Below are 25,716 nucleotides of genomic sequence, written 5' to 3'. Positions count from 1 at the left end.
GGGGCAGCAGGAGGGCATGTGTGTTTAGACTCAGGCGTTTTTTTGGCTCCGCAAAGGGTATTCCATAGAAATGCACACACAACCTTGCTGTTTTTCTCCCTAAGTTTTTGTTGCAGAATATAGACAAAAATGCAAATATATAGATCAAGACTCAAGAACACATGACAAAGTTACAAATACACAGAGTACACACTCACAAATATCCATATGCACATACACCCAGCACAGTGTTAACACTGATGCGACATAAATCCTGTGGATCAGTACAAAGCCACAGCGGCATAGTGTGCAACTTGATTTGTCTAAAAATCAAGTTGTCAGACACTGATGTATGTTAAGAGGTTACGCAACACTGTTCTCTGTCAGTTCACAAAGGAAGTGTCAGCCTTTTATACCCTGCCAAGGACAATCCTTTGCTGCTGTTAACACAGAAGTCGTGTTTTTTTATGGATCAGGAGCTTTCTGCGGTTAATTAGGTACACACAGTTGCACAAATACTATGACAAACACAGACGCATAGGAGCTCGAGAAAAAGACAATAAAAATCTGTATTTTAAATTCCCCTCTGCATATTCCTGCTTGCCTTTAAAAACCTTAAAGTTGGGGAAACTCAAATCAACAGAAGGTTACAGCTTCAAAATTTCAAGGCTTTGACTAAATTTGACTGAAGGCAGAACTGCATTAAAAGGGATCATTTGTTCAGTATATTAATTTGCTCCCTAAATCATGATCAGGGTCCACTTTTTTTATGTGATCAGTGTTATCAGTACAGCACAGCCTTAGTGGTTAAAAGATGACCAGAGGACACCTTTTTGGCCCTGGTAGAAGTAGCACATTACTATAGGTAACTGTAAATATGTCAGGTTTTGGGGTATTTTTTATTAGTACCTTTTCTACTTTTAATATATACATATATATATATATATATATATATATATATATATATATACATATATATATATATATATATATATACTACTGCTAAAACATTTGCTAATAAGGACACGATATAAGTTGCAGGCGATCCAAGTGCCAGTGTCCTATGACAACCATTATTGGTTAAAAAGTTTTACATGCATGTAAGTGCATGCATGGGATCTATAGGATTATAATTGTTTTAATTGATATCTAATTAATTCCATGGTCAAATAGCTGAGGGTTAATTCCTTTTTGAGACTGATTTTTGACTATAAGACTGATTGAAATGGACCGGTATCATCTGCATCCTTTGTTGTAGTATATATCTCTGTTTTTGACTGAATTCATAAGTGGAACACTATTACTAATAATACTTTCAAGATCCATACGTTATGGCGTTTAAGTTTAGAGCTAGGTTCTTCCATTTTAATGAACAATTTAAAGTCCCTTAAAAAGCTGCTGTGATTGAAAAGGGCCAATACATACGAGTGAAGGATATCTTTGTTCAAAAAAATGATACACAGGAAAAGTGATGAAAAGATTTTGAGCAAACTAACATAATGAAAAGATGAGAATCCTTGATTTTTTTTTCAGTGCATATTTTACTGAAAGAAACGATTCAGTCCAAAGACCTTGTTGACGTGACATTTTCCAAAACAATATTTTGCAGTGCAAGTAAGTAGAACACTTAACAGCAACTGTGCTGCTGGCACAATGAAAGTTGATGATCGTCCAGAGTTACCACCTGTGCAAAGAGCACATATTTTCTATCTACAGCCCTGCTCGTATTGGAAATATCTCTTCTTTTTTTTTTCCAACCATATTACTGAGGGCCAATTATTTTCCCAGTCCAGTTCAGCATAGCATCAGGCTGCATGTAAGGTGATTATGGCTAATGGTAGTCATTTTGTTTGGCCATAATGTGGCACTGCTGGGTAATTGAAGGTGAGTGCAGGGTTGAGAGAAGGCTTTTCTAAACCTTATGCTCTTAAGGCAGATTGAACCTCTGTGCTCTTTTTCAGCCACATCTTGACTGCCTGCTTACACAGCTTATATTCAAGTCTACTGGTCTCTCAGACATACTTCCTTTTGACTGAGGAGCCACAGCTAAACCCAGCATACCAGACCTTTTCGGCAGTTAGTTGGCTCAGTTTGCTTTAATGACTGGGATCCTTTTCAGTTTTTTATTTTCTTCATTCAGTAAGGCTTAGTGTGAAAGGGTATAGGAACATACTAAAAATACCAATATATAAAAAAAAATGGTTTCAGATGAAAATGCAATGAGCAAATGAAAATGCATAGTAGGAATATCTCCAGGATTTATTTTATTTTATTTTATTTATTTTTCTTGGCATTCTGAAGAAACTAGGTTGAGGTGTCTGGAGCCCTTATCCTTATCAGGATCAGGGGGTACATCATGGACAGGTCACCAATGATGGTACATGTCTAACACAGATACAGACAACCATTCGCACTCACATTCACAGCTATGGGCAATTTATAGTCACCAATAACCTAACCCCACTAATTGCATGTCTGGACTGTGGGAGGAAACTGGAGTACCTGGAGAGAATCCACGCAAACATGTGGAGAACGTGCAAACTCCACAGAGAAAGGGCCTAGTGAGATTAAATCTGTATTTTTTTCTTATATTAACAAAACCCCCAACAAACCTCTTTGCTACCATATTGCATTTTCAGATTCGTAGGTTGGATTCAAGAATGTGTTGGCTTATTATTTTTAGTAATAATATTATTAGTAGTAGTGGTTTCTTATATCAGGAGTAACTGACAAACATGTGATTTTTGACAGCTTTGAAATGGAGACATTTAACTAGTATAACTCACATATTATTAGCTTTAATTTTTATTTCAATGCATCAGGCAAAAGTCATCAATACTAACAAACTGAATAACAGTACACAGCAAACTGGCAAACAAGGATCTGAAGTTGATGCTCCTTTTTCTGGAAAGAGAAGTAGGGGAAGCTTTCTGGCCACCTGTTTCTTTCTCTCTCAGTTGCTAACTTGCTAAGATAAGACTCAATTTTTGTTAAATAAGAAATTCTCATGAAGCAAAATATTCTGTGTGCTGACTTCACAGATCACAGTTTAAGTAACTCATGTACAAACAAACACCCACCCACACACAGTTATCTCTGTTTGACTATGGTGTCTCTATGTTACAAAGAGGCAGGCTTTCGTGCACATACACACACAGTTATGAGGAGTTTGTGAATAAGTGATTTCTGGCCTTGTGTCATGAGAAGGGAGGTGAAATGAGGTAAACCGCTGGGATACTGTCTAGACCAGATGATCTCTGTGACCCGCAGTAGATATACATTCTGCTGGTGCTCTTTCTCTTCCGTCATTTATCGCCCTTTATTTCCCTTTCCTTCTCCATTTTTGTTTTTTTGTCATTCTTTTCATCTCTTCTTTTCTGGATTTCAAAGTCTTCTAAGCTGATTTTGTAATCACAATCAGCGAACTGCACTTTAATTAATGACATGATGCTTATATAAGAAATATATTCAATTTTTTTCTCCCCTGTCATTTTTATCCTTTGTCGCTCATCACTCAGACCCACTAAGGCTTTAAAAAAGTATGCATCCACGCACTTGGCATGTCATAAGGTGAAAGACATGGAAATACTGCCAGTCCATCACAGGGCTAACATACAGAGGCAGGCAACCACATACTCTCGCATGCATGCCAAGAGCCAGTTTGGAAGGAGGACTGTGGCAGGAGGAAACCTGCACAGGGTGTTACACCCCGGCCTAGGCAACCGGAGTGCAACACGAAAAAAGTAAAAATAAAGAAAAAAAAAAAAAACACACACAAAAAAACCCCACTAAAGCTCACCACCAAAATCCCAAAACGAAAGTATCGACAAATCTATTTACAACAAACTATTTATTTACAACAAAACACCAAACTATTTACAACACGGGGGAGCTCGCGACCATGACACACTGAAACACAGGGTTTAAATACCTAGAGGGAGCAATCAGGAAAATGGACAACAAGAGGGAAACACAGCTGGGGCAACTCAGAACTGACGAGACAGGGAAACGTAATCTGAAAAGACTAAGATAACACAGACTTTCAAAGTAAAACAGGAAACACATAACAGTCACGCCAAAAACAACACACTGACAACACCGAAACGTAACAGTTCCCCCCACCCAAAAATCAAACATTTAACACCAAGTGAAAAGTTTGATCCAGACAGACGAAGCCGACGAAGGCTGGAGCGGTCCCTCGGACCCTCCAGCGAAGGCGGATGAAGGCTGGAGCGGTCCCACGGACCCTCCAGCGAAGGCGGATGAAGGCTGGAGCGGTCCCACGGACGATCCAGCGACGACAAAGGCTGGGGCGGTCCCCGGACCCCCCAGCGAAGGCAATCCCGGACGAGCCCCCATATGTTACACCCCGGCCTAGGCAACTGGAGTGCAACACGAAAAAAGTAAAAATAAAGAAAAAAAAAAAAACACACACAAAAAAACCCCACTAAAGCTCACCACCAAAATCCCGAAACGAAAGTATCGACAAATCTATTTACAACAAACTATTTATTTACAACAAAACACCAAATTATTTACAACACGGGGGAGATCGCGACCATGACACACTGAAACACAGGGTTTAAATACCTAGAGGGAGCAATCAGGAAAATGGACAACAAGAGGGAAACACAGCTGGGGCAACTCAGAACTGACGAGACAGGGAAACGTAATCTGAAAAGACTAAGATAACACAGACTTTCAAAGTAAAACAGGAAACACATAACAGTCACGCCAAAAACAACACACTGACAACACCGAAACGTAACAAGGGGCACATGTAAACTACATAACAACAGTGCTAACCCCTCTGTCATCAGAATCAGAAAGGGTTTTATTGCCAAATGTTGAGCAGGTTTACAACATTAGGAAATTGCTGTGGTGCGTAGTGCAAACATACTGTCATAAACGCTTAAATAGATATAAAAATAAAAATAAGAATAAGAATTAAAAGTGCTAAGTAGATAGATATATACATGAGTGCAGGTGGTGATCAATGCCAAACATGGTTTGAAAACTGCTATTCACAAACGCTGTCCATCTAATCTGACTGAGCTGGAGCTGTTTTGCAAAGAAGAATGGGCAAGAATTTCAGTCTCTAGATGTGCAAAGCTGGTAGAGACAGACCCTAAAAGACTGGCAGCTGTAATTGCAGCAAAAGGTGGTTCTACAAAGTATTGACTCAGAGGGCTGAATAATTACGCACATCCCACTTTTCAGTTATTTATTTGTAAAAAATGTTTGGAATCATGTATGATTTTCGTTCCACTTCTCACGTCTACACCACTTTGTGTTAGTCTTTCACGTGGAATTCCAATAAAATTGATTCATGTTTGTGGCTCTAATGTGACAAAATGTGGAAAAGTTCAAGTGAGCCGAATACTTTTGCAAGCCACTGTATGTGTACCCTCTTCCCTTCAAGGCCAATTTTACTATACATCGTTTGTTGACTGGCAGACATATTAGGGCTCAAGGGATCTCTTTATTTCTTTTCATTTTCCACTCTTTCATCCGCTGATTGCTGTCTGCATTTCTATCATTTTTTTTGCTTTCCATTTCATCCCTCCTCCCCTGGACAGCTCAGTTGCACTTGTATTTTCCATCTTTTATGTTAACGGCTTACTGTTCTTCTGCTGGCTATAATGTGTTTCAAATATCTGAGCAATTTTTCATCCATACCGAAGAGAATTTCACTGGCCAGGCTGTGCAGCAGTGAAATAGAGTTGAACTTGACCTTGTGCTTCATTGAAAGAAATAAAGAGGAAGAGAACTAAAGAGATAAACTTACCAGCCACAGCTTTCTCGCTTTTTTAAAATGCTCGCTGCTAAGATTTCTGTCTCCAAACTGCATGAGAGTGTTTCCAGCTCTTGAACTTTAGTGCTGTAATGTTTGCAGAATGTGTTATTTGCATTTTAAGAACCTGTGCATTTACAAAGACATGCCTGATATAACAGATGTTTCTTCATGCTAGGATGTGTAGCTAGAAGAAAACGATTGAATCATGGTAGGCATATTTAAAATGAAATGCTGTATTTAATGAATGTAAAATGAGTTGCATCATTACGTTGTAACGCGGAACAGTGGACTACGATAGGGATAGAATAAAGCAAGAATGGCATGTCTGCTACTTATTTCCAACTACAAATGTCCAAGTAGAAAATAATGGTTATATTTTATAGTGTGTATTGTTTAGCATAATTTCAATTTCCGTTTGAATAATAGTTTGCCTACTCTAATTACAGTGACTGTGCCTGTGTTGGCCGATGCATGCCCAGTGAATAAAAGCAGAATTAGATTTTTTATTTCTCTGTAAATACAGATATTCGGTTGCTGCTAATAAAGCCACTTCTTTCATATTACTTGGAAAAAAATATTGTGGATGACAGTCATTTTTGTGAGGCCAAACCACGGGCATACAAAAAATCCTAACTGACTGTGAGATATAATTTAAAGCAATCTAAATTTATAATATGCAGTATATAATGAACATAGTGGTGGTCATGCCTGTGATATTTAATTGCACATACTGTAACAAAAAGGCCAAGCTTTTAATCCTGGAAGACTACAGAGCTAAATGGGAACATTTTGCCTCTCTTTGAAAAAGGGTATACAATATAGATTTAAAGGCAGAAAGATGGGCACACTAGTTTTGAAGATGGAGTTAAGTGCTAACACAGTGATACTTTGACTCGAAGTCATCCATAACTGAGTCTTAATAAAGTCACAGGGTGGGAGGAGGGAACTTTATATAGCACACTGCCAAGCATGAAGGACTGCATTAACATACACACTCACCGACAGCATAAACGGCCTTCACACACACGCATTCACACACACCTCACTCAAATCAATCCCTCTCTCTCACACTGTCAACACACACTAGCTGTGCACACCCAGCTCCGTCCTTATATCTGTCTGTCACACACATACAACCTTGTGCCTGTGGGGTCAATAAATCTCCCCATTAGCATTGAGATGTCTTCATCATAGTCAGTGTTGTGGAGCTACTGCTGTGACTCTATTTCATGCCTGGCTTAATGCATATTTGACCTTGGTGAGTTTAACATGTACGCACACGTGCATGCGCCTACAGACCCGCACGCATGCACACACACACACACACATGCAAAACAGCGAGTACTGAAAGGTACATACACATCCATTTACAGTATATAAAATTAAAATTATTTTGTCCTGAGCACGCATACCCAAATACGACCTTGTGAAAGACCTGCCCAGCAGCTTCAGTCTTCATTATTTAGTTTCTGGAAAACCTTAAAACTATTATTAAATTTAAAGTGAAACATTAACATGCACATAGTTATTTCAAGAAAACATATTCAAAACATGGCCATAAAAAACATAACGGAACACAGCCGACAAATCATTAAGTGCAAAAGATTCGTAAGGTGGGACTGAAGACAGCTATGAAGAGGGGAAAGGCAGTTGGTATAGATGACATACCTGTGGAGGCACAGAGATGTCTAGGAAAGAAGGCAGTGACTGTTTTGCCTGTCTGAAATAGAGATGTGGTGTTTTATTTGATAGTGTTGATAGAGAAATACAGAGAAAGTCAGATGGAGTTGCACTGTGTCTTTGAGGATCTAGAGAAAGTATATGATAGGGAAGAGAGGAACTGTGAGGAAGTGAGCAATGGCAGAGTATGTGAGGGTCGTGCAGGACACGTATGAGGACAGCAAGACAGTGGTGAGGTGTGTGGTTGGAGTAACAGATAGGTGTAAGGTGGGGGTGGGATAACATGGCTCTGCTCTGAGTCCCTTCTTGTTTGCTACGGTGATGGACAAGTTGACAGATGAGGTCAGGAAAGAGTCTCCATGGACTTTGATGTTTGCAGATGACACTGTGGTCTGTAATTAGAGTAGGGCACAGGTGGAAAAGGGTGGAGGTATGCACCTACGAAGAGGAATGAAATAGGGCTGGGCAAAACAATTATTTTCCTAATTGATGAATCTAGCGAATAATTTTTCAGTCCAATTCTATTTTGATTTGATTATCGATTATCTCCCCATTATTTGACTTGTATAGCAATTTCACATTTACTAACTTATGTATCTCAATGAAAAACACAAATTTCTTCATTTGAATACCTTTTAATAAAAACATTGCAAAATAAAGTTGTAGTAGTAGTACAATCTTATATTAGAGATAGCATTTAACAAGAAATGAAATGTGCAAACATATATAAAATTAGAAAAATTAAAAGCATCCATCCATCTTCATCCGCTTTATCCGAGGCCAGGTCGCGGGGGCAGCAGCCTAAGCAGAGGCCCAGACCTCCCTCTCCCCAGCCACCTCCTCCAGCTTATCCGGGGGAATACCAAGGCATTCCCAGGCCAGCCGAGAGATATAATCTCTCCAGCGCGAACCAAGCTCTTGCAACGGTTGTATAGGGATCGAATGGCCCGTAGCAATGGGCCAGACACCCCATACTCCCGCAACACCTCCCACAGGACACCCCGAGGGACACGGTCGAATGCCTTCTCCAAGTCCACAAAACACATGTAGACTGGTTGGGCAAACTCCCATGCACCCTCAAGTATCCTCGAGAGGATAAAGAGCTGGTCCAGTGTTCCGCGACCAGGACGAAAACCGCATTGTTCCTCCTGTATCCGAGGTTCGACTAGCGGATGAACTCTTCTTTCCAGCACCCTGGCATAGACTTTCCCAGGGAGGCTGAGGAGTGTGATCCCCCTGTAGTTGGAACAAACCCTCCGGTCCCCCTTCTTAAAGATGGGGACCACCACCCCGGTCTGCCAGTCCACAGGTACTGCCCCTGATCTCCACGCAACATTGCAGAGGCGTGTCAACCAGGACAGCCCTACAACGTCCAGAGCCTTCAGGAACTCGGGGCGGACCTCATCAACACCAGGGGCTCTGCCACCAAGGAGTTGTTTAACTGCCTCAGTGACCTCGTCCCCGGAAATTGGCGGGTCATTCCCCTCATCCCCAGACTCTGCTTCCTCCTCGGAAGACGTGTCAGTGGGATTAAGGATGTCCTCGAAGTATTCCTTCCACCGCCTGACAATTTTCTCAGTCGACGTCAGCAGCGCTCTGCCAGCACTATACAATGTGCAGGTAGAGCACCGCTTTCCCCTCCTGAGACGCCTGACGGTTTGCCAGAATCTCTTCGAGGCAGTCCGAAAGTCTTTTTCCATGGCCTCTCCAAACTCCTCCCACACCCGAGTTTTTGCTTCAGCCACTGCCCGAGCCGCATTCCGCTTGGCCTGTCGATACCTGTCGGCTGCCTCCGGAGTCCCACAGGCTAACCAAGCCCGATAGGACTCCTTCTTCAGCCTGGTGGCTCCCTTCACCTCTGGTGTCCACCATTTGGTTTGGGGATTACCACCACGGCAGGCACCAACCACCTTGCGGCCGCAGCTCAATGCAGCAGCTTCGGCAATGGAGTGGCTGAACATGGTCCATTCGGACTCAATGTCCCCAGTCTCCCTCGGAATGCTGTTGAAGCTCTGCCGGAGGTGCGCGTTGAAGATCTCTCGGACTGGGGCCTCTGCTAGACGTTCCCAGCACACCCTCACTACGCGTTTAGGTGCACCAGGTCTGTCCAGCGTCCTCCCCCGCCACCTGATCCAACTCACCACCAGGTGGTGATCAGTTGACAGCTCAGCCCCTCTCTTTACCCGAGTGTCCAGAACATATGGTCGCAGGTCTGGTGATACGATTACAAAATCGATCATCGACCTACGGCCTAGAGTGTCCTGGTGCCACGTGCACTTATGGACACTTTTATGTTCGAACAGGGTGTTCGTTATGGCCAAATTGTGATTAGCACAGAAGTCCAATAACAAAGCACCGCTCGGGTTCAGATCAGGGAGGCCGTTCCTCCCAATCACGCCCCTCCAGGTCTCGCTGTCGTTACCCACGTGAGCATTGAAGTCTCCCAGCAGGACAACAGAGTCTCCACCTTCCACCTTCCTGCACCCCCCCAGGGACTCTAAGAAGGCTGGGTACTCCGAACTGCCACTCGGCGCATAAGCGCAGATGACAGTCAGGACCCATTCCCCGACCCTAGGGCGCAGGGAACAAACCCTCTCGTCCACCGGGAAAAACCCCAACGTACCGGCAGCAAGCCGAGGAGATATTAGAATATCCACCCCAGCCCGCCGCCTCTCACCAGGGGCAACTCCAGACTGAGACAGAGTCCAGCCCCTCTCCAGGAGACTGGTTCCAGAGCCCGAGCCATGCATAGAGGTGAGCCCGACTATTTCTAGCCGGTACCTCTCAACCTCACGCACTAACTCAGGCTCCTTCCCCACCAGAGAGGTGACATTCCATGTCCCTATTGCCAGTCCGCCAGGGCCTCCGCTCCTGGCCGCCACCCGGCACACAATGCACCCAACCCCTATGGCGCCTCCTGCGGGTGGTGGGCCTGCGGGAGGATGGGCCCATGTCTCCTGTTCGGGCTGTGCTCCTCTTCGGGCTGTGCCCGGCTGGGCCCCATGGACTAAGGCCCGGCCACCAGACGCTCGCCCTCGGGTACCCTCCCCGGGCCTGGCTCCAGGGCGGGGCCCCGGTAACCCTATCCCGGACAGGGTAAACTGTTCCCTCGATATTCTTTTCATAAGGGTCTTCTGAATCGCTCTTTGTCTGGTCCCTCACCCAGGACCAATTTGCCATGGGAGACCCTACCAGGGGGCAAAAGTCCCCAGACAACATAGCCCCTGGGATCCCTGGGACACACAAACCCCTCCACCACGATAAGGTAGCGATTCAAGGAGGAGCAAAACATTTAAAATAATTAGCAGCAATGGTGTCTTTAAACAAACAAAATGTAACATTCACTTTGCTTTCTGAAAAAAAGTGCTCTTCATTCACAAACAAAATCCATTTTGTTGCAGTTTTTCACGTTTGTTTCGTGTTGCCGCTACTCGCTGCCGCCATGTCTGTTTTGAAAGTGACGACGCATCGACGCACATTTTTTTACGTCGACGTATTTTACGTGTCGACGTAATCGATTACATTGACGCGTCGTCCCAGCCCTAGAATGAAAGTCAATAGAAGGAAAGAGCAAGAAAGAATATATGTGTGTGAATGGGAAAGAGACGAGTGGAAATGTGCACATGCAAAAAATAAAGTCAAGGCAAATGAGTGTCAATACTTGGGGTCAACCGTCCAAAGCAACTGACAAGAGAGGTGAAGAAGGTTGCTAGGCAGGATGGAGTAGGTAGAGAGGTTATTTGGGGTTATTTTGGGGTTGAGAGTGAAAGTGAAGTTTTACAAGATGGTAGAGAGACACGTAATCATTTATGGTTTTGGGACAGTGGCACTAATAGAGTTGAAAACTTAGTATATCAGACCGAGATGGGTTGTACATGTGCAGAGAAGGGAAAGTGGATATAATGAACAAAAATGTTGCATATGGAGCTGCCAGGTAGGACAAGAAGAGCAAGGCTTCAAAGCAGGCTGCTGGTTGTAGAGGATATGCAGAGGGCTGGTGTGACAGAGAGGATGGTAGGGATAGGATGATGGAGGAAGATGAGCTGCTGTGTTGACCCCTAAAGGGAGCAGCCAGAAAAAGAAGAGTCATGCCGTTTCACATTACAACCCACAAAAGTGAGACAGAACAGTTGAGACTGAAAGTATCGGCATATAAGCCATGTTACCCCATCACTCAACAAAATGTTTATTTATTAAAGCTATGGTGAGAAGATATCACAGCTCAGATAATCTGACACAGACGTCACACAACAAATTCAGTTTCTTTCTTCTCTTTTTTTCATACTGTCCTTTACTCCTCTCACTATTGCTTTTTACTCAGTATACATGCAACCCCAATTCCAAAAAATCAGGACAGTGGGAAACATAAATCGAGATGTGTTGTTACCATCAAATTTACAATGAGCAAGTACTTTTCACGAAATAGTAAAATGCCACAGTTGAAAAATCTGATACGTTTTGTGTATTTATGAAATTTGCTGATTTTTACGTTCTGTTTTTATTCAACCATCCAAACGTTTCCTGAGTTGGGTTTGCAGATAGTCTTCTCTCTTTGCTCCCTCTTTTGGTGTCTTTCTGTTTTGTCCATTTGTAAATTTTCCCTTAGAGAAAATATCACGTTTTACTTGGTTGGCTGAGGTGCAAAAGGTGACTTGTACAGCTCTAAAAAGAGGAAGTAACTGCTGAAAACAAATAAAGGTTCTATTAAGTAGTCACACCGGAGCATTCTGCTTGTTTATTCTAGTGAAAAATGAATACAACAGCTATGTTTTAGGTTCCCACATCCTTGCAGATGTATTATGCCCAACCTGAAAATATAAATTGTTTGTTTTTTTGTTCGAGTCACAGCTCAGTCCCCTGAACTCTCATTTATCCCTCCACCTGTGCTCACTATTAGACACCACACATTCATCCAATGAATTCTGTCATTACCCCTAATGAGAACAGATGTTTAATTTAAGTGTCCTAGCATTCTGTTCACCAATTAGGGATAAGTTACTTAACACCTTTACTTCATAACATGTCACTTAAAGGAGGAATGATTGTTTTTTTAAGTGTCTACATATGGTACAGGGCAGAATGTCTGTACTTGGTGTAAATGTTGCTAATATCTCTGCCCGTCTCACTTCCATCTATGGCTCTCTCTCTCTAACAGATAGTAGCCAGCCTTCCCTTTCCCAGCCCTCTTTGACCCTGCAGAGTTTTCCCTATGGAGGATGCGAGTCGGTGGAGATCTCCTACCAGAGTGGTATGTGGACTGTTTTAAATAGTCCCTCAGTTAGGTGGTCCCTTTCTTTGTTTGGAGGTATAACATTGACATATCAGGTAAATACAGAAAAAAAATGTTTTCACAGCCACCTACATATTTGACAATTTGTAAAACGTACTATATATCTCAGATTTGAAAAAGAAAAAAGGAGGAAAAAACATTGCAGTCATGTAGTCGTCTAGGAGTTAAAGAGTTCTGTGTGTTCTGTTTAGTTTTTTTGAGTAAGTTTTTGTTCATTGAGCAAATTTAGGGTAATTTAGAGAATGGATCGGAATTTCTCAGAATCAGAATGAATGAACTTCATAAAGAGGGAAATGCAATTTGGTAGAACAAGTTTCAGGATCCTTGCATTAATCCATTCATCCACCCACCCACTCACCTTCCCACGTACTTGTTATTCATCTTTGTGTTTATGCACTCATTTTTCTCTCTCTCTGTAAAACGTTTCTGTTCCTGCAGGTCAGTTCCAAGCAGGCCAGTTTCAACCAGCTATTCGAGTAGCAGACCTCCTCCAACACATCACCCAGATGAAATGTGGCCAAGGCTATGGTTTTAAGGAGGAATATGAGGTGAACACACATACGCACAGGAACTTACTGAGAGTGACAGTAATGCTTCTAGTAGTAATAATGTCAAAGGTCATAGCTATAGCTTAGCAGTAGCAGTTTAGCAGTAAATTGGAAATATGAGTGGCCTCATTTGCAAAAGTAGTCTGAAATGTTCTCTCACTGTTGTTGCTGCCAAGTTGTGTGACAACTGTGTGTTGGTCTTTTTTTGTTCCTGAATAAGAGTGTGAGATTGAATTTAGTTTAATGCAAAGGCAAGTTATCAATTATTAACTCTTCATCTCATCAATATTTGAAAATTGAACAAGCAGACGCTGTAGTAAACTTTTTTCTTTGCATTTGCTGCTGCTTTTCTTTTTAATTAGTTTTTTCTGTTTTTTTTACTTAGCGAAAACCAATGCCTAATCTTTTCTCTTACATTTTCAGCAAGTTTTTCTTTAGTTTTCTTTTACTCAAACTATCAGTCTTTCCTTTATTGCTCTGCTTTGAAATACCATCCATGCTTTAATTTTTAGCATTTTCTTTCACTTCTGTTCCTCACTTTTTGCCATCAATTCTCTTTTAATGACATTCTGTTGTGCGGTCTCTTCATACACGAGTGGAGCATTATCTGTCTGTCTCTGCCGACTGTTTGTTTAGAGCACAGTTTATCACATATAGACATTTTCATAATCATTCTTTGTCACTGGCGCTCTGCCATACCCTCATTTTACTCCCAAATCCAGATTCTCAGATTTCATTCATTTATTCCACTACCAATCTATTCTTCCTTACTGTCTTTATTTTATTTTCCCTTCATTTGCCTCATCTCTGTCACTAGAAATAAATCTTTGAAAAGGCATGAGAGAGACTCTATTTTTCCTCTATCTCCTTCAACCTCCCACTCTCATAAGAATGAATATTTTCTATTACTGACTCTGCTTGCGTGTTGAAAATTGTCCCTCCGTGATACCGTACGTTATATTTTCATTTGCTTCCTGTCATTTTGGTTTAAACCCACTGATACGTTTCAGGGGAGAGCAAATGTGATTTATTGTTGAATGTGTGTATGCCTCTGTGTGTGTGCATTAGAGCGAGAGAGAGGGAGAGAGAGAAAAAGAGCTGATAGCTACCAGGTCTATCTATTTAATCTCAGAGATTAAAAGGAGACACTAGACAGCATAGAGGGCCCTAGGGCTGCTCGATTATGGCAAAAATGATAATCACGATTATTTTCACTGAAATTGAGATCACGATTATTTGACGATATTTATTTAACCCTTTAAGACCTACCATAGAACCAAGTCCACCAGAGCTTATATTATTATTTTTTTTACATGTTGTAGTGCCATTTGTGGGAGCATTTCAAGTTGCTATACATCAATACAACTGTTATAGCCCATATTTTAATAATATGTATGCATTAAGTCCATAGTAATTACATAAATTGCAAAAAAGTGCAATAAACTACAAAAAAAATTGAAAATCGCTTTTGTTTTGTTTACATATATTTCTACTTGGAGAAATTTAAGAGGTTTATCCCTCAAAACTTTAAATACAATAAAGTTGCAAAAAAATAGTTTCCCACCACAGGAAATTTATTTTGAGTGTCTTCATAGTTTTATTTTGGAGATACAGCAATTTTTATATACTGCAGGAAAAACAAAAAACAATCCTATGATGCAAATTTGCAAAGAAAACAGCATGTGCATCATTTCACTGTGGGAAGTGTTACGAACAGCTGATAGGAACGGCAAAGCGTGTTTCTGGAATATTATGTTTTTGTTCCTGCAAGCGCTTTTTATGCAATTTTTGCAAAGCTATATGTGGAACGAAACCGTGACCGAGGACAAGCTGATGGCATCAGATGTAAGTACAACTCCTCCGGTTTCATATGCAAAACAAATTATTGCGCTAGCTTACACGGTTCAGATTCTACAGGGATTTAAAAATAGTTACGCAAAACGGAGCGTGCTGCTCTGACCGGCTTTAAAGGGTTAACAATAACTTTAAAAAAATAATATAAAATAGTGTGCAACACCACTGAAGTTTTTTTTTTTTTTTTTAAACTCTCTTTTCAACCAACAGCAGTCACTCTCCAAATAACTTCTGCTTAGCTTTCCGAGCTTCCCTCGGGTCCTCTTAATCAGCGGTCTCCAACCTTTTTTGCGCCACGGACCGGTTTATGCCCGACAATATTTTCACAGACGGCCTTTAAGGTGTCGCGGATAAATGAGGGAGGGGCTAATAATTGGCTCAGTCATTTTTAATGATCGTTGAAAGCCCAGATCGTAATCGTGATTAAAATTCGATTAATTGAGCAGCCCTAGAGGGCCCCACCTCTAACTTTTTCAGTCATTTCATCAGATTTTGAGGTAGTTTTAAAAGACAATGTACCATTTAATGTATGTTTCATGTTATTTAAATGTCACAACAACTTTAGTCCTGTCAATCCTATGGTTAATCAAAACTTATATATAAGTAACGTCAACACCCTCTTCTATCATTCCCTGTCCTTTCACCCGCAACCGTATAGTGTCTATAGCAAATTGAGTTTTCTAGAGGAAGCTACTAAACCCAGACAATTTCTCTCCAGCTGTCTCCAGTATTTTGGGTGTGCGTGTGTTTGTGTGTGTGTCCGTGTACGCGTGTGTCTTCATCTGTCACCGCAACCCATATGGAGCTTTCCTGTCCTTGTCTCTGCATGCGGTGTGACCTCCATTGTTGAAACCCATTAACCCCACTAACACCAACAGAAGCCACACTGTCAACATTTAGCTCCTCACTGGGATTACACCTTTTACTTCTAAAGTAATATTCCACATTGTTTGACACCTCATAGGGTGGACGAGTTAAGTAGCCATTATATCATTACCCTTCATGTGATGCAGTCCAAAAATATATAGTGCCCCTATTTCAGTGGAGAGTTTTTGGATGATGCAGATCAAAAGTGTAAATAATTAATTCCACCGTAATTATATTGTAAATGGAATATTTTATTTAATTGAACTCTTACTGCAGAAAAACCTAAAGCACCCACTCAGCAGTGCAAAGAGACTGTGTGTGTGGTCCACCCACTCAGTGATTTTATACAAAATGCTAATAATCCCAATCAGCAATATAATTCAAATAAGAAGAGTCTGATTAAAACTGTGTTATGTTTTCAGGTCAAGAAAATACAGCCAACCCACACCTCATGCAAATGTTCTCTCTCTCTTACACAGGCACACACGCACAATCTCACTCTCTTGCTCTCACATGGTATCACACATGGAGCTTCTAACTAACATTAGGACGACACAATTTTCTGTCTTTTTGGTAAATAAACATGAACTATGCAACAGTGGAAAGTCCTACTTACAGTCCACACACACACGCATTCTCACACGCATGCACAGACACACATATTGGACTCAGACGCATATGCCACTTGAAACAATCCATTTTCTGCTTGACTGTGTCTTTCTGTCACAATGTGTTTGTATTGTCTAGTTTGTGTGTGTGTGTGTGTGTGTGTGTATGTGCATGTCTGTGTATATAGGTCATAACGCTGTTCAAAAGTGAATGCTGTTGTCTGTTCTTAAGCTGTTAATGGACTAAAAAAGGACTGTCCTCTTGTCCCTGTAGTGAGAATGTGTGTTTGTGTGCCCATATGAATGAGCAGTACTAAAATAGTTCAGTGTCCATATGGCAGCCTTTGGGAGTTGGGGTTTGGTTGCTTAATGCAAACTTGAGAGTGATCTTATACATGTGCACGCACAGACACAGGCACACACACACACATTTTCAATAAATCATAGTACACATTCACACATACAAATATTTCAACGAATCTGTGCATAGACAAATGAGTAATGAGAATGCACAAATGCAATGACAAGCACACCCACACACACATACACATTTTGTCCTTGCCATGTTTGTAAGGTTTGTCACATAGGCCAGTATCACAGCAGGGAGTAAGAACAATCTGTCTTCTCTCCTCCAGCAAAGGGCTGAAAGGATAATGTCTTTCAGACCAAAGCAGCAGAACAATGAACTCAAAGTTTTTGTCTTTTTCAGCTTTTCTTCTATTTACCTGTGCATTTTGATTTCAAATATTTAAAAAAAAAATCCAAAAACAAATAAAAAAAACATCTTCCCTCTTCTGTAAAGTTGAAGCTTGCTGGTAGTTGCCTTTTTTAATTCAGTGTAGGAATTTAAGCAGATTACCCCTGCCAGTAAAGCTGGAATGAGGTTATGTTTTCAATCCTGTCTGTTGGTCTGTTGATTAGATATCTCATATTTAGCTGAAATTTGGCAGAACAGTTACCTGGCTAAAGTAGTGATCCAGTTGGGATGGATAAATCTGGTATTATGCCATTAGAAAATATCTAACCAGAAGTTCTGTGGAAAGTCTAACTTTTTACATCCAGGTTGACAAATAATAATCACTGCCTTTATCCTTTTTTTCTGTGAGAGTGTAGTTATGTTTAAGCCACGGACTGTTGATTGTCTTTTCATTCATATTCATATTCATTTTACTGTTTCAACTTCTGCCAGCCCATGTGTCAGTATACAAGCTCTAGGCATCAGACCATATGTGCTTGCATATTTCTGTGTGTTCATACTCGAATATGAAACTATTTGTGTGTGTGTGTGTGTGTGTGTGTGTGTGTGTGTGTGTGTGTGTGTGTGTGTGTGTCTGTCTGTCTGTCTGTCTGTCTATCTGTCTGTCTGCACATGCATGTGGACATGTGTATGTTTAGGCCCTGGCAGAGGGACAGACAGCACCCTGGGAAACAGCCAAGAAGGATGAGAACCGCAACAAGAATCGCTATGGCAACATCATCGCTTGTGAGTACTGCAATGACAGGAATGAATACTCCTGCAGTACTTTTTGCTGAATGTGGCTGTGTTACGCATTTAGTAAAGTTTGAACTGTAATCTGGCCTTGTGAGGTTTAGTGTGGTTTATTTTAGTCTTTATTTGATACTGCTTATTTTAATTTATTTATTTTAGCCATTTTTACCTTGGTGTTTGTTTTGACTGACTAATTTGGTTTGAATATTGGCTTAAATATGTAACCGTCTCTTCAGTTGGATTTTTCTACAGTACAAATATGTTTCTCCGTTAACTGTCCAGCCTGAAGCTTCACATTAGTTTGGTGTGCTGTGTTTCATTTGTAACCACAGGATTTCATTTATGAACCATTTGGTAAAATACAAATATCAAGCATTCAACCTTGCGGCTCCACCTCACACACCTTGCTCACACTCATACACGTGTCCTCCAGTGCATTTCAGAGCAGATCTCTGCTACTTGCGCACTTGTAAAGTGTATAATAATAATAATAATAATAATAATAATAATCATCATCATCATCATAATCATAATCATAATAAATTCTGCATGATGGCATTTTGGTTTCGATTTGTTTAATAAGCAAGCATATGTCTTGCTTTTTTTTTTTGCATTCCATCAATTTTTCTCTCTGCTCGCCCACCAGAACCCTCTCTGTGGTATAAGAGCACCTGATTTATAAATTAAGCCCTGAGTAATAATATGAATTCTATGAAATCAGATTAAAAAAAGTACACACTGCTGTACACACAGCACCACAGTGACTTGTGACAGAGAGTTTTACAATACCAATTACAATACCAGTAAATATAAATACATGGTGATGAAGGAGACTATTGTTAATATTTATATTTCCCAGAACTTCATAAGTCATATTTTCAGGGGTAACTTGCAGAGGAGCCAGATTTCTATGGGCCCCCTGTAGTTCCCACTTTGGGAAGTGGTCTCCTGTGATCGCTTTTGGATTGGCTCATATGCACGGATTAAACAAAAATAGAAACAAAACATCTGAACAAATAGTTGTCTCTGTGAAACTAATTGCATTGAGTGTGCTTGATGTATTAAAGCATTGCCACAAAATTCTCTTCCCTCTATGGCTGCTGTGAGGTTCTGTTTGTAGCTGAAATGCATCATCATCAAAACTGTTTGAATAACATCAATAGCAAGTTTTCATTATATTTAAAATTATTAGGAAGACAAACAGGTACAAAAATATGCTGCAGCATGAAGGAGGACACCCTCCTTTAGCTGCAGAACTCAAGTCCATATTTATGGGGCTCCATATGCCCTTAAAGTGTCCTTTACCTTTTTTGAAATTCAATTCAGTTTTATTTTCATTGTGCCAACTCACAACAACAGTCATCTCACGGAGCTTTATATTGTAAAGACGCTACAATAATATAAAGAAACCTCAACAATCAGACAATCAGACCTATGAACAAGTATTCCTCACTCCACCAAACTTTGGGTATGTCATCGATGGAATGGATGACATACCCATGGATGATAATGGATGGAATTATCTGGTGACTTGGTTTTGAACTGGGCTTTGAAAGATGTCCACTTGGGTCAACACACTGACCAGACCACTTTTAAGAAATGCTACTTATGATACGCTACTGCAATTATACTGAAACATTGATCTCTGACAGCAGAACCATTTAAATTAATGGGGGAATGAAGACAAAAACAAAAAACTCAAGACTGCATGTTAATATAGGACTTCAACTTTATTTTATTATTTTTTTTTTCAGCATCTGCTTCGCCAAAAAAAAAAAAAGACTTGGAAAAAAAAGATGGTTTTTTTGTGTAAACCAATATCAGATTTATCAGTCACATACTTAGAGTTTCTCTGGTCAGGCAGAACAATCTTCTTGGATTCTTAGCATGTCTTTTTTAAACTCAACATTTATGATAGCTTTTTTATTTTTTATTATATTTTTTTGGTCACCTTTGTCAGTGTCTGGATGCGACATAGCTTGATTATAAATGAAAGCGCTTGCTAGCCTTGCAACATTTATGCCTTTCTAACACTATTAAGATCAATCTCTTGGAAGAAGGCAGTGTTGCACTGGCACTTTCACCATTTTAAAATATATGATATTGTAAGCATGTCCCTTATTTTACTTGTGTCATTTTGTTTTGTTCAGAATTTCCAAATAACACAACATGAAACCATTGCAAGTGCTGCTATCTTGTTATCATTGCAATAATAAAGCGAAAGGATAATAAACTCACTATTGGTGCTTTTCTTTTGTTGGATGCTCTTGCTCATGTATGCTAAATTATTGGGGAAAGGCTTATAATCTTTAAAAGAAAAAAAATTAATTTAGAATTTTGATTTTAAGTTTATGCAGAAAGAAAACCATCTTTTGGCATATCGCCAGCCCCCCCCCTTTTTTTTTTCTTTAATAACACAATATCAAAGTCGACTAAAACTCATATCCCCGTCTTTGGTAAGTCTGTTACACATGTAAAAAATAACTCTGAATTTGCAGAGGGATTTATTTCAATCCTTGATGATCAAAGCCACCAGCCCCTATTTTATTCAGAGAGAAGGGTTTTTTTTCTTAACATTTATTTTGGAGCGTAGACAGAGTGCTGTAATGATATTCAGATTGGGGACCATACGATATGTAACGTAAATGTGATTGTGTTTGGTCATTAGAGTTAGCATGTGAATGTGTGTGCATGAATGATGTTTGTCTGATTGGATGTTCTGTAGAGGAGTGTTTGTGTGCTTGCTGGTTAAATTGTACATTGCAACCTCAGACCTCTATTAGGTTTGAACAAGAGAAGCATATTGTTTGGCTAAAGTTTTAATAAGCTCCTTATGGGTGTGTATCTACATGTTTTAGCATGTGTGGCTTTGCCTTACCCACATGGCCAGTATGATCCAGAAGATTATTTTTGAAAATCTAAGTGTGTGTGTGTGTGTGTGTGTGTGTGTGTGTGTGTGTGTGTGTGTGTGTGTGTGTGTGTGTGTGTGTGTGTGTGTGTGTGTGTGTTGGCCACTCAGATCAGTGTGCACGTACATATCTCATTACAGGGGTTTAGATGTCAAGGCAAAGACACTGTTGTAACCTGAAGGCTTTAAAATGAAACACTGTGCTGAAATGAAATAGCCTGTCAAGGACTTGATAGCCAACAGGAATTATGATAAATTTGCTATTAGTATAAATCCTTTAATTACAAGGACCTAGTAATGGAAACTGTCCATCTTGCTTTCTGTGATTATACAAAGGCTCATTTTCTTGGGAAAATGTTTCAAAAGGCCGTAGGGGAAATGACTTTTTTCTGTATCTTTATGAGAACAAGGAATGTGTTGAGAGACAGAATAACTGGCTAACGATCAAACTTTAAAAACGAGTAAAAGGTTCTTCCATCATTTTAAACTTTGACTTGCCTTCTGAAACCAATTATTTGCATTTTGCTTTGAAGCTCACAAGTTTAACAAAGTTCATAAACACATATAGTTCTGCTTGTTGGACTTTGATTAAATTTGAATCCATTCAAGCTTAAACATAGTTTATATTACACATGATGCTGAGACCACAAGACAGCTTTTTAGCACAGTTGTGCAGCGCTGCATCCCATTCACCACTCCAAACTCAATCAGCAATCAGTTTTCAGTGAAGCCCTATAAGTGGCAGCAGGAAGGGGTTTATGTTAAGACTCACCAAATTAGGAGTTCAAGTGACATCTATGTTTATCAGTTAACATCTGATCTCATTGTCTCAGAGGTCGTTTCGGTGTCATCACGGTGACAGCATCTCTAACCCAAACAAATGCCCATTGAACCTTCACAGATCACTGTGAATGGAGCCTAAGTTTGTGGTCTGGCTTTGTGAGATTTAAGCCAACATTCTAGTTCTAAGCTTTTAAATCTCTTCTGAGGCAGCTGTGATAATTGTTCCATCCTTGTGAGGACGTTTCCTTATGTGTGACTTCTCAGCAGCACTCTCTCTCCTTTCCACATACACACACTAATGCGTACTTTTACCACCTCTTTTTTCCTCTCTCGTTCTCTCTCTGGAACAGTTTGGAAAGGGCTGATTCGAGTTGAAGTGTTAACACACTCTTCCTCCGGCCATCTGCCAACGCAAACGGTTGATGCCATGTTTGAAATCCCTTCAGCACACTAAATAAATGTTAATCTACCAGCCTCCTGTCCTCCTATCTACTCAACACTTTCCCTCCTCTCCCCACTTGTTCTCATAACTTCCTTTCCTCAACACTCCTTTTTCTCTCTTCCCAATCCCTTTTCATCTGTCTTCTACAATCTCATTTTTCCTTTCTTCCCTTTTCTCACCAATCAACCTCTTTTCACCTCCTTGTTCTTCATTTTACTTTTTCTTTACTCCTTTCCCTCCGTCTATCACCTCCCACTGCACTTTTCTCGACATGTCGTCTCCTTTCACCTCACCCTTTCTCCCTTTTTTGGAAATTTTAACCATATTTTTATCTCCAATTTAAATTCACTTCCCCTTTTCTCTCCCTTCTCTCTTCAATCCAGTCATGTTTTTCTCATTTCATCTTTTTTCACCTTTCCTTTCTTCCTCTCTTTTTCCGTGATTCTATCCAATCTGTTCACCCTCTCTGATCAACATTGACAGTTTATGGGTTGAGGCAAGGCGCAGTAGTGTTTCCTCATTATAGGCATCTGTCTGCTTCTATTTCCTCCTCCCTCCTTTGCATCCTTCTCCTCCGCTTTGCTTCTTTTTCCTTTCTTTTCCCTCTTAGCTCTCAGTTCTACCCATATGGTCATTCATAATTCAACAGAGGCCTTTCTTTAAACTAAAATGCATATGTGCAAAAAGGAGTTGTGTGTACTAGTGCATTATGCAGTGCAGCCTTGCACAGCTTCATTAACAGACCTTAAAATAAAGAGTTATATTTTTTTAAGCTTTTTGTAACTTTCAGACAAACCTTTAGAGGCTATTTGATGATCAGAATGTGGTTTTAGGGTTAAGGTTAGTTTACAGTTAGGATTAGGCATTTAGCTGTGATAGTGGAGCTTATGGTAAGAGTCTAAGGAATGCATAATATCATTGAGCATCCTTCCTTTGTTTTGAGGTCTTTGTGTTCTCTAAGAGAAAAAAAAGGAAAGCAGGAGGTGATGCATTCTCAAGTCTGTTGTACGGCAAAGGCCATGATAGATTTCCTTTTGACTGCTATTATTAGTCTTCATGCACACTCCTGCATCATATTTGGAGTGTTTATTTCTCCTCTGTATGGCATTTTGCCAGGCAGTTTGTGCTTGTGTATTCCCTGGATTACATTTAAAGGTAATTTTAGTACATTTTAATGAATTGATTTTGCTACAAATGTTACTGTTTATAAATCTTGGTCTGTCTAGGTTTTCACACTGCTTCATAATTTAAAATTAATCTCACTGCCTGACAAAAAAAAAAAATAGTGTTGTACATTAAACTGATTAGTTAAGTTAGACAGTCCCAGGAGGGAAATGTATTGGTGTTTCCACAAGAGTTGAGTTCGAGCATTAGAAATGCCACCATTGCTATAAACTCAGAGAAATATAGAGTCAGGTATCTGTGGATTCAGTTTATATTTTGCAAGACAGCCTCTCAGTATTTTACCTGACTGCTGAGAAAATGTATTTTCTCACCAACTGCATCGAATCAATAACGAAGTCAGAAGTCAGTGTGGTGTTTCTTTAATATATTTCAGAAACCATCTGTTTAACCTACACATCAATGATCATTGATTTGCTTATTGATTTCTTCATATTGCTTTTTGCATCACTGGGAATTCTGTATTATAAACCTCAAAAACGAAAACCAGTTTGACGCAAAAAACAAAACTGAATAAAACAAAAACCTGTTGCTGTAATAAGTCATTTAACTTTATAGAGAGTTTACTCAGTGTGTAATACTGAGTAAGAACTCTCTAACAGTTTGTAATATACAAATATAGACGTACACACACATCTATACTCTCTTTGTTCAGCTCCTTCTGCACTTCGTTTTCCCCAAGAGGATTGCTGAAAATAAAACATTTTTTAGGTAACTCATTAGTGATATGTGTTCTGTTGGAAGCAGATTTATGTGTTGTATCTGTCTCATTTTTTTTGTACCAGGAAACTTTATTTTCCCAGTTCTTTCTCTTCTCAACTACATTCATGTTTTTTTCCTGAATCTCATTATTTCCATTTTATGTTTATTGTGAAAAAGACAAAAAGGCACAGTTTAGCTCCTTAACTTTGAAAACTGACTCAAGTTACATCTAAAAGCTTTGTGACTCTGTTTCCTCACTGTAGACAAAATGCTTAAAAATTTTAAATTGCCAAAGTGAGAATGTGCCACTCCATAGTCTGTCATTTTCTTTTCTTGCTTTTCCTTTTATCTTCCTTCATCCGACTTCCTTTTTCTATTTTTTTCCCCACATTTTGGTCTTTTTTTCCCCCTCTTCCTGTCTTCTCTTTCTTTCTGAAATGTAACTGATTCTCCCCTCTGTCGCTAACTACTTGTCTAAACTTAATCTATTCGTGTTGCATCAGTCATTCTATCCTACCTCAGCCTTTCTCACATTTTCTTTCATTTCGTTTAACCTAACCTCACTACTTCTTGTTCTTGTCTTTTGAATCTCTTTCTGACTCCTTCTGTTCACTAATGTATTGTCCGTAAGGTGAATAAGAATCATTTCACAGGCTGGTAGTCTTTTCCAAGACACTGTTACTATGCACAGACACCCTTCACCTGGTTTTACACCTCCAAGCATCACTGGCATAATCAGGATCCCCTCCTGCATCATGTTGCTTCTCATTACAGCAGAGGTGACGTAAGTGTGTGTGTGTATGAAAGGGAAAATGAATGCAAGAGAAGATAAGGGCATTGTGTGTACGGGGTTCTGCGCGGAGAAAAAAACAAAGTGAACAGGCAAAGAAGGTTTTAAAAACAAGCACAACTGTGTATGTGTGTGAGAGAGAGTGACTGTGTGCGTGTTAGTTTTATATGCAGCTGTACACAGTGTTTCTCCCCTCTTCCTATCCTCTCTGGCTCAGATTCGCAACACGTCTGTTGAGCTGCTCTGAACTCAGAACGCCAACAACTCCTCTGAAGTGTTTGACCAAAGAACCACAACAAATATTAGCATCCTCCAAGCTGTCACAAATACTCACACACACACAGTTATACAAATAAACACACGCTCTGAACAAATGAGAGAGAGTCCCACACCTGCAGTCTATACACACGCACACGCATGCACGCACACATATATATTGCTCAGGTTTGTACAGATCACAGCAGTCTGGTTTGTGCTTGATTGCTTGTAGCAGTGCAGTACTGCTGCAGTATTATTCCACCCACAGACGTACAGTAAGATTTGTGTTTTTCAGAAACTCTTTCTTTTCTCACGATGAGCATTCTTATTTCAAAAGTAACCTGTGATGTTTTTAAAAAAGTCATATTTAGAAACAGATGTTAGAATATATGATGGAATAGACCTAAACAACTTTAAATAAATTCACTAATAATAACAATAATGGATTGGATTTATATAGCGCTTTTTGAGACCTCAAAGCGCTTTACAATTCCACTATTCATTCACTCTCACATTCACACACTGGTGGAGGCAGCTAC

At 40.1% G+C, this 25,716-nt stretch overlaps 1 protein-coding gene across 11 annotated transcripts in view; it reads left to right on the top strand.

The window, feature by feature from the left end:
- The window catches only part of ptprt (protein tyrosine phosphatase receptor type T), a 328,497-nt gene that overhangs the window by 261,744 nt on the left and 41,037 nt on the right, over positions 1-25,716 (top strand). For all 11 annotated transcript variants that reach the window (XM_014413047.3, XM_014413046.3, XM_023155006.2 and 8 more), the window contains 3 exons: positions 12,612-12,704; positions 13,185-13,294; positions 18,019-18,106. In XM_014413047.3, the coding sequence (XP_014268533.1) occupies positions 12,612-12,704; positions 13,185-13,294; positions 18,019-18,106 (291 nt within the window). The remainder of the gene's footprint in view (positions 1-12,611; positions 12,705-13,184; positions 13,295-18,018; positions 18,107-25,716) is intronic.

The sequence above is a fragment of the Maylandia zebra genome, linkage group LG5, assembly GCF_041146795.1.
Source record: "Maylandia zebra isolate NMK-2024a linkage group LG5, Mzebra_GT3a, whole genome shotgun sequence".
In the NCBI taxonomy this organism is placed as follows: Eukaryota; Metazoa; Chordata; class Actinopteri; order Cichliformes; family Cichlidae; genus Maylandia; species Maylandia zebra.
This window is presented reverse-complemented; position numbering and strand designations above follow the sequence as displayed.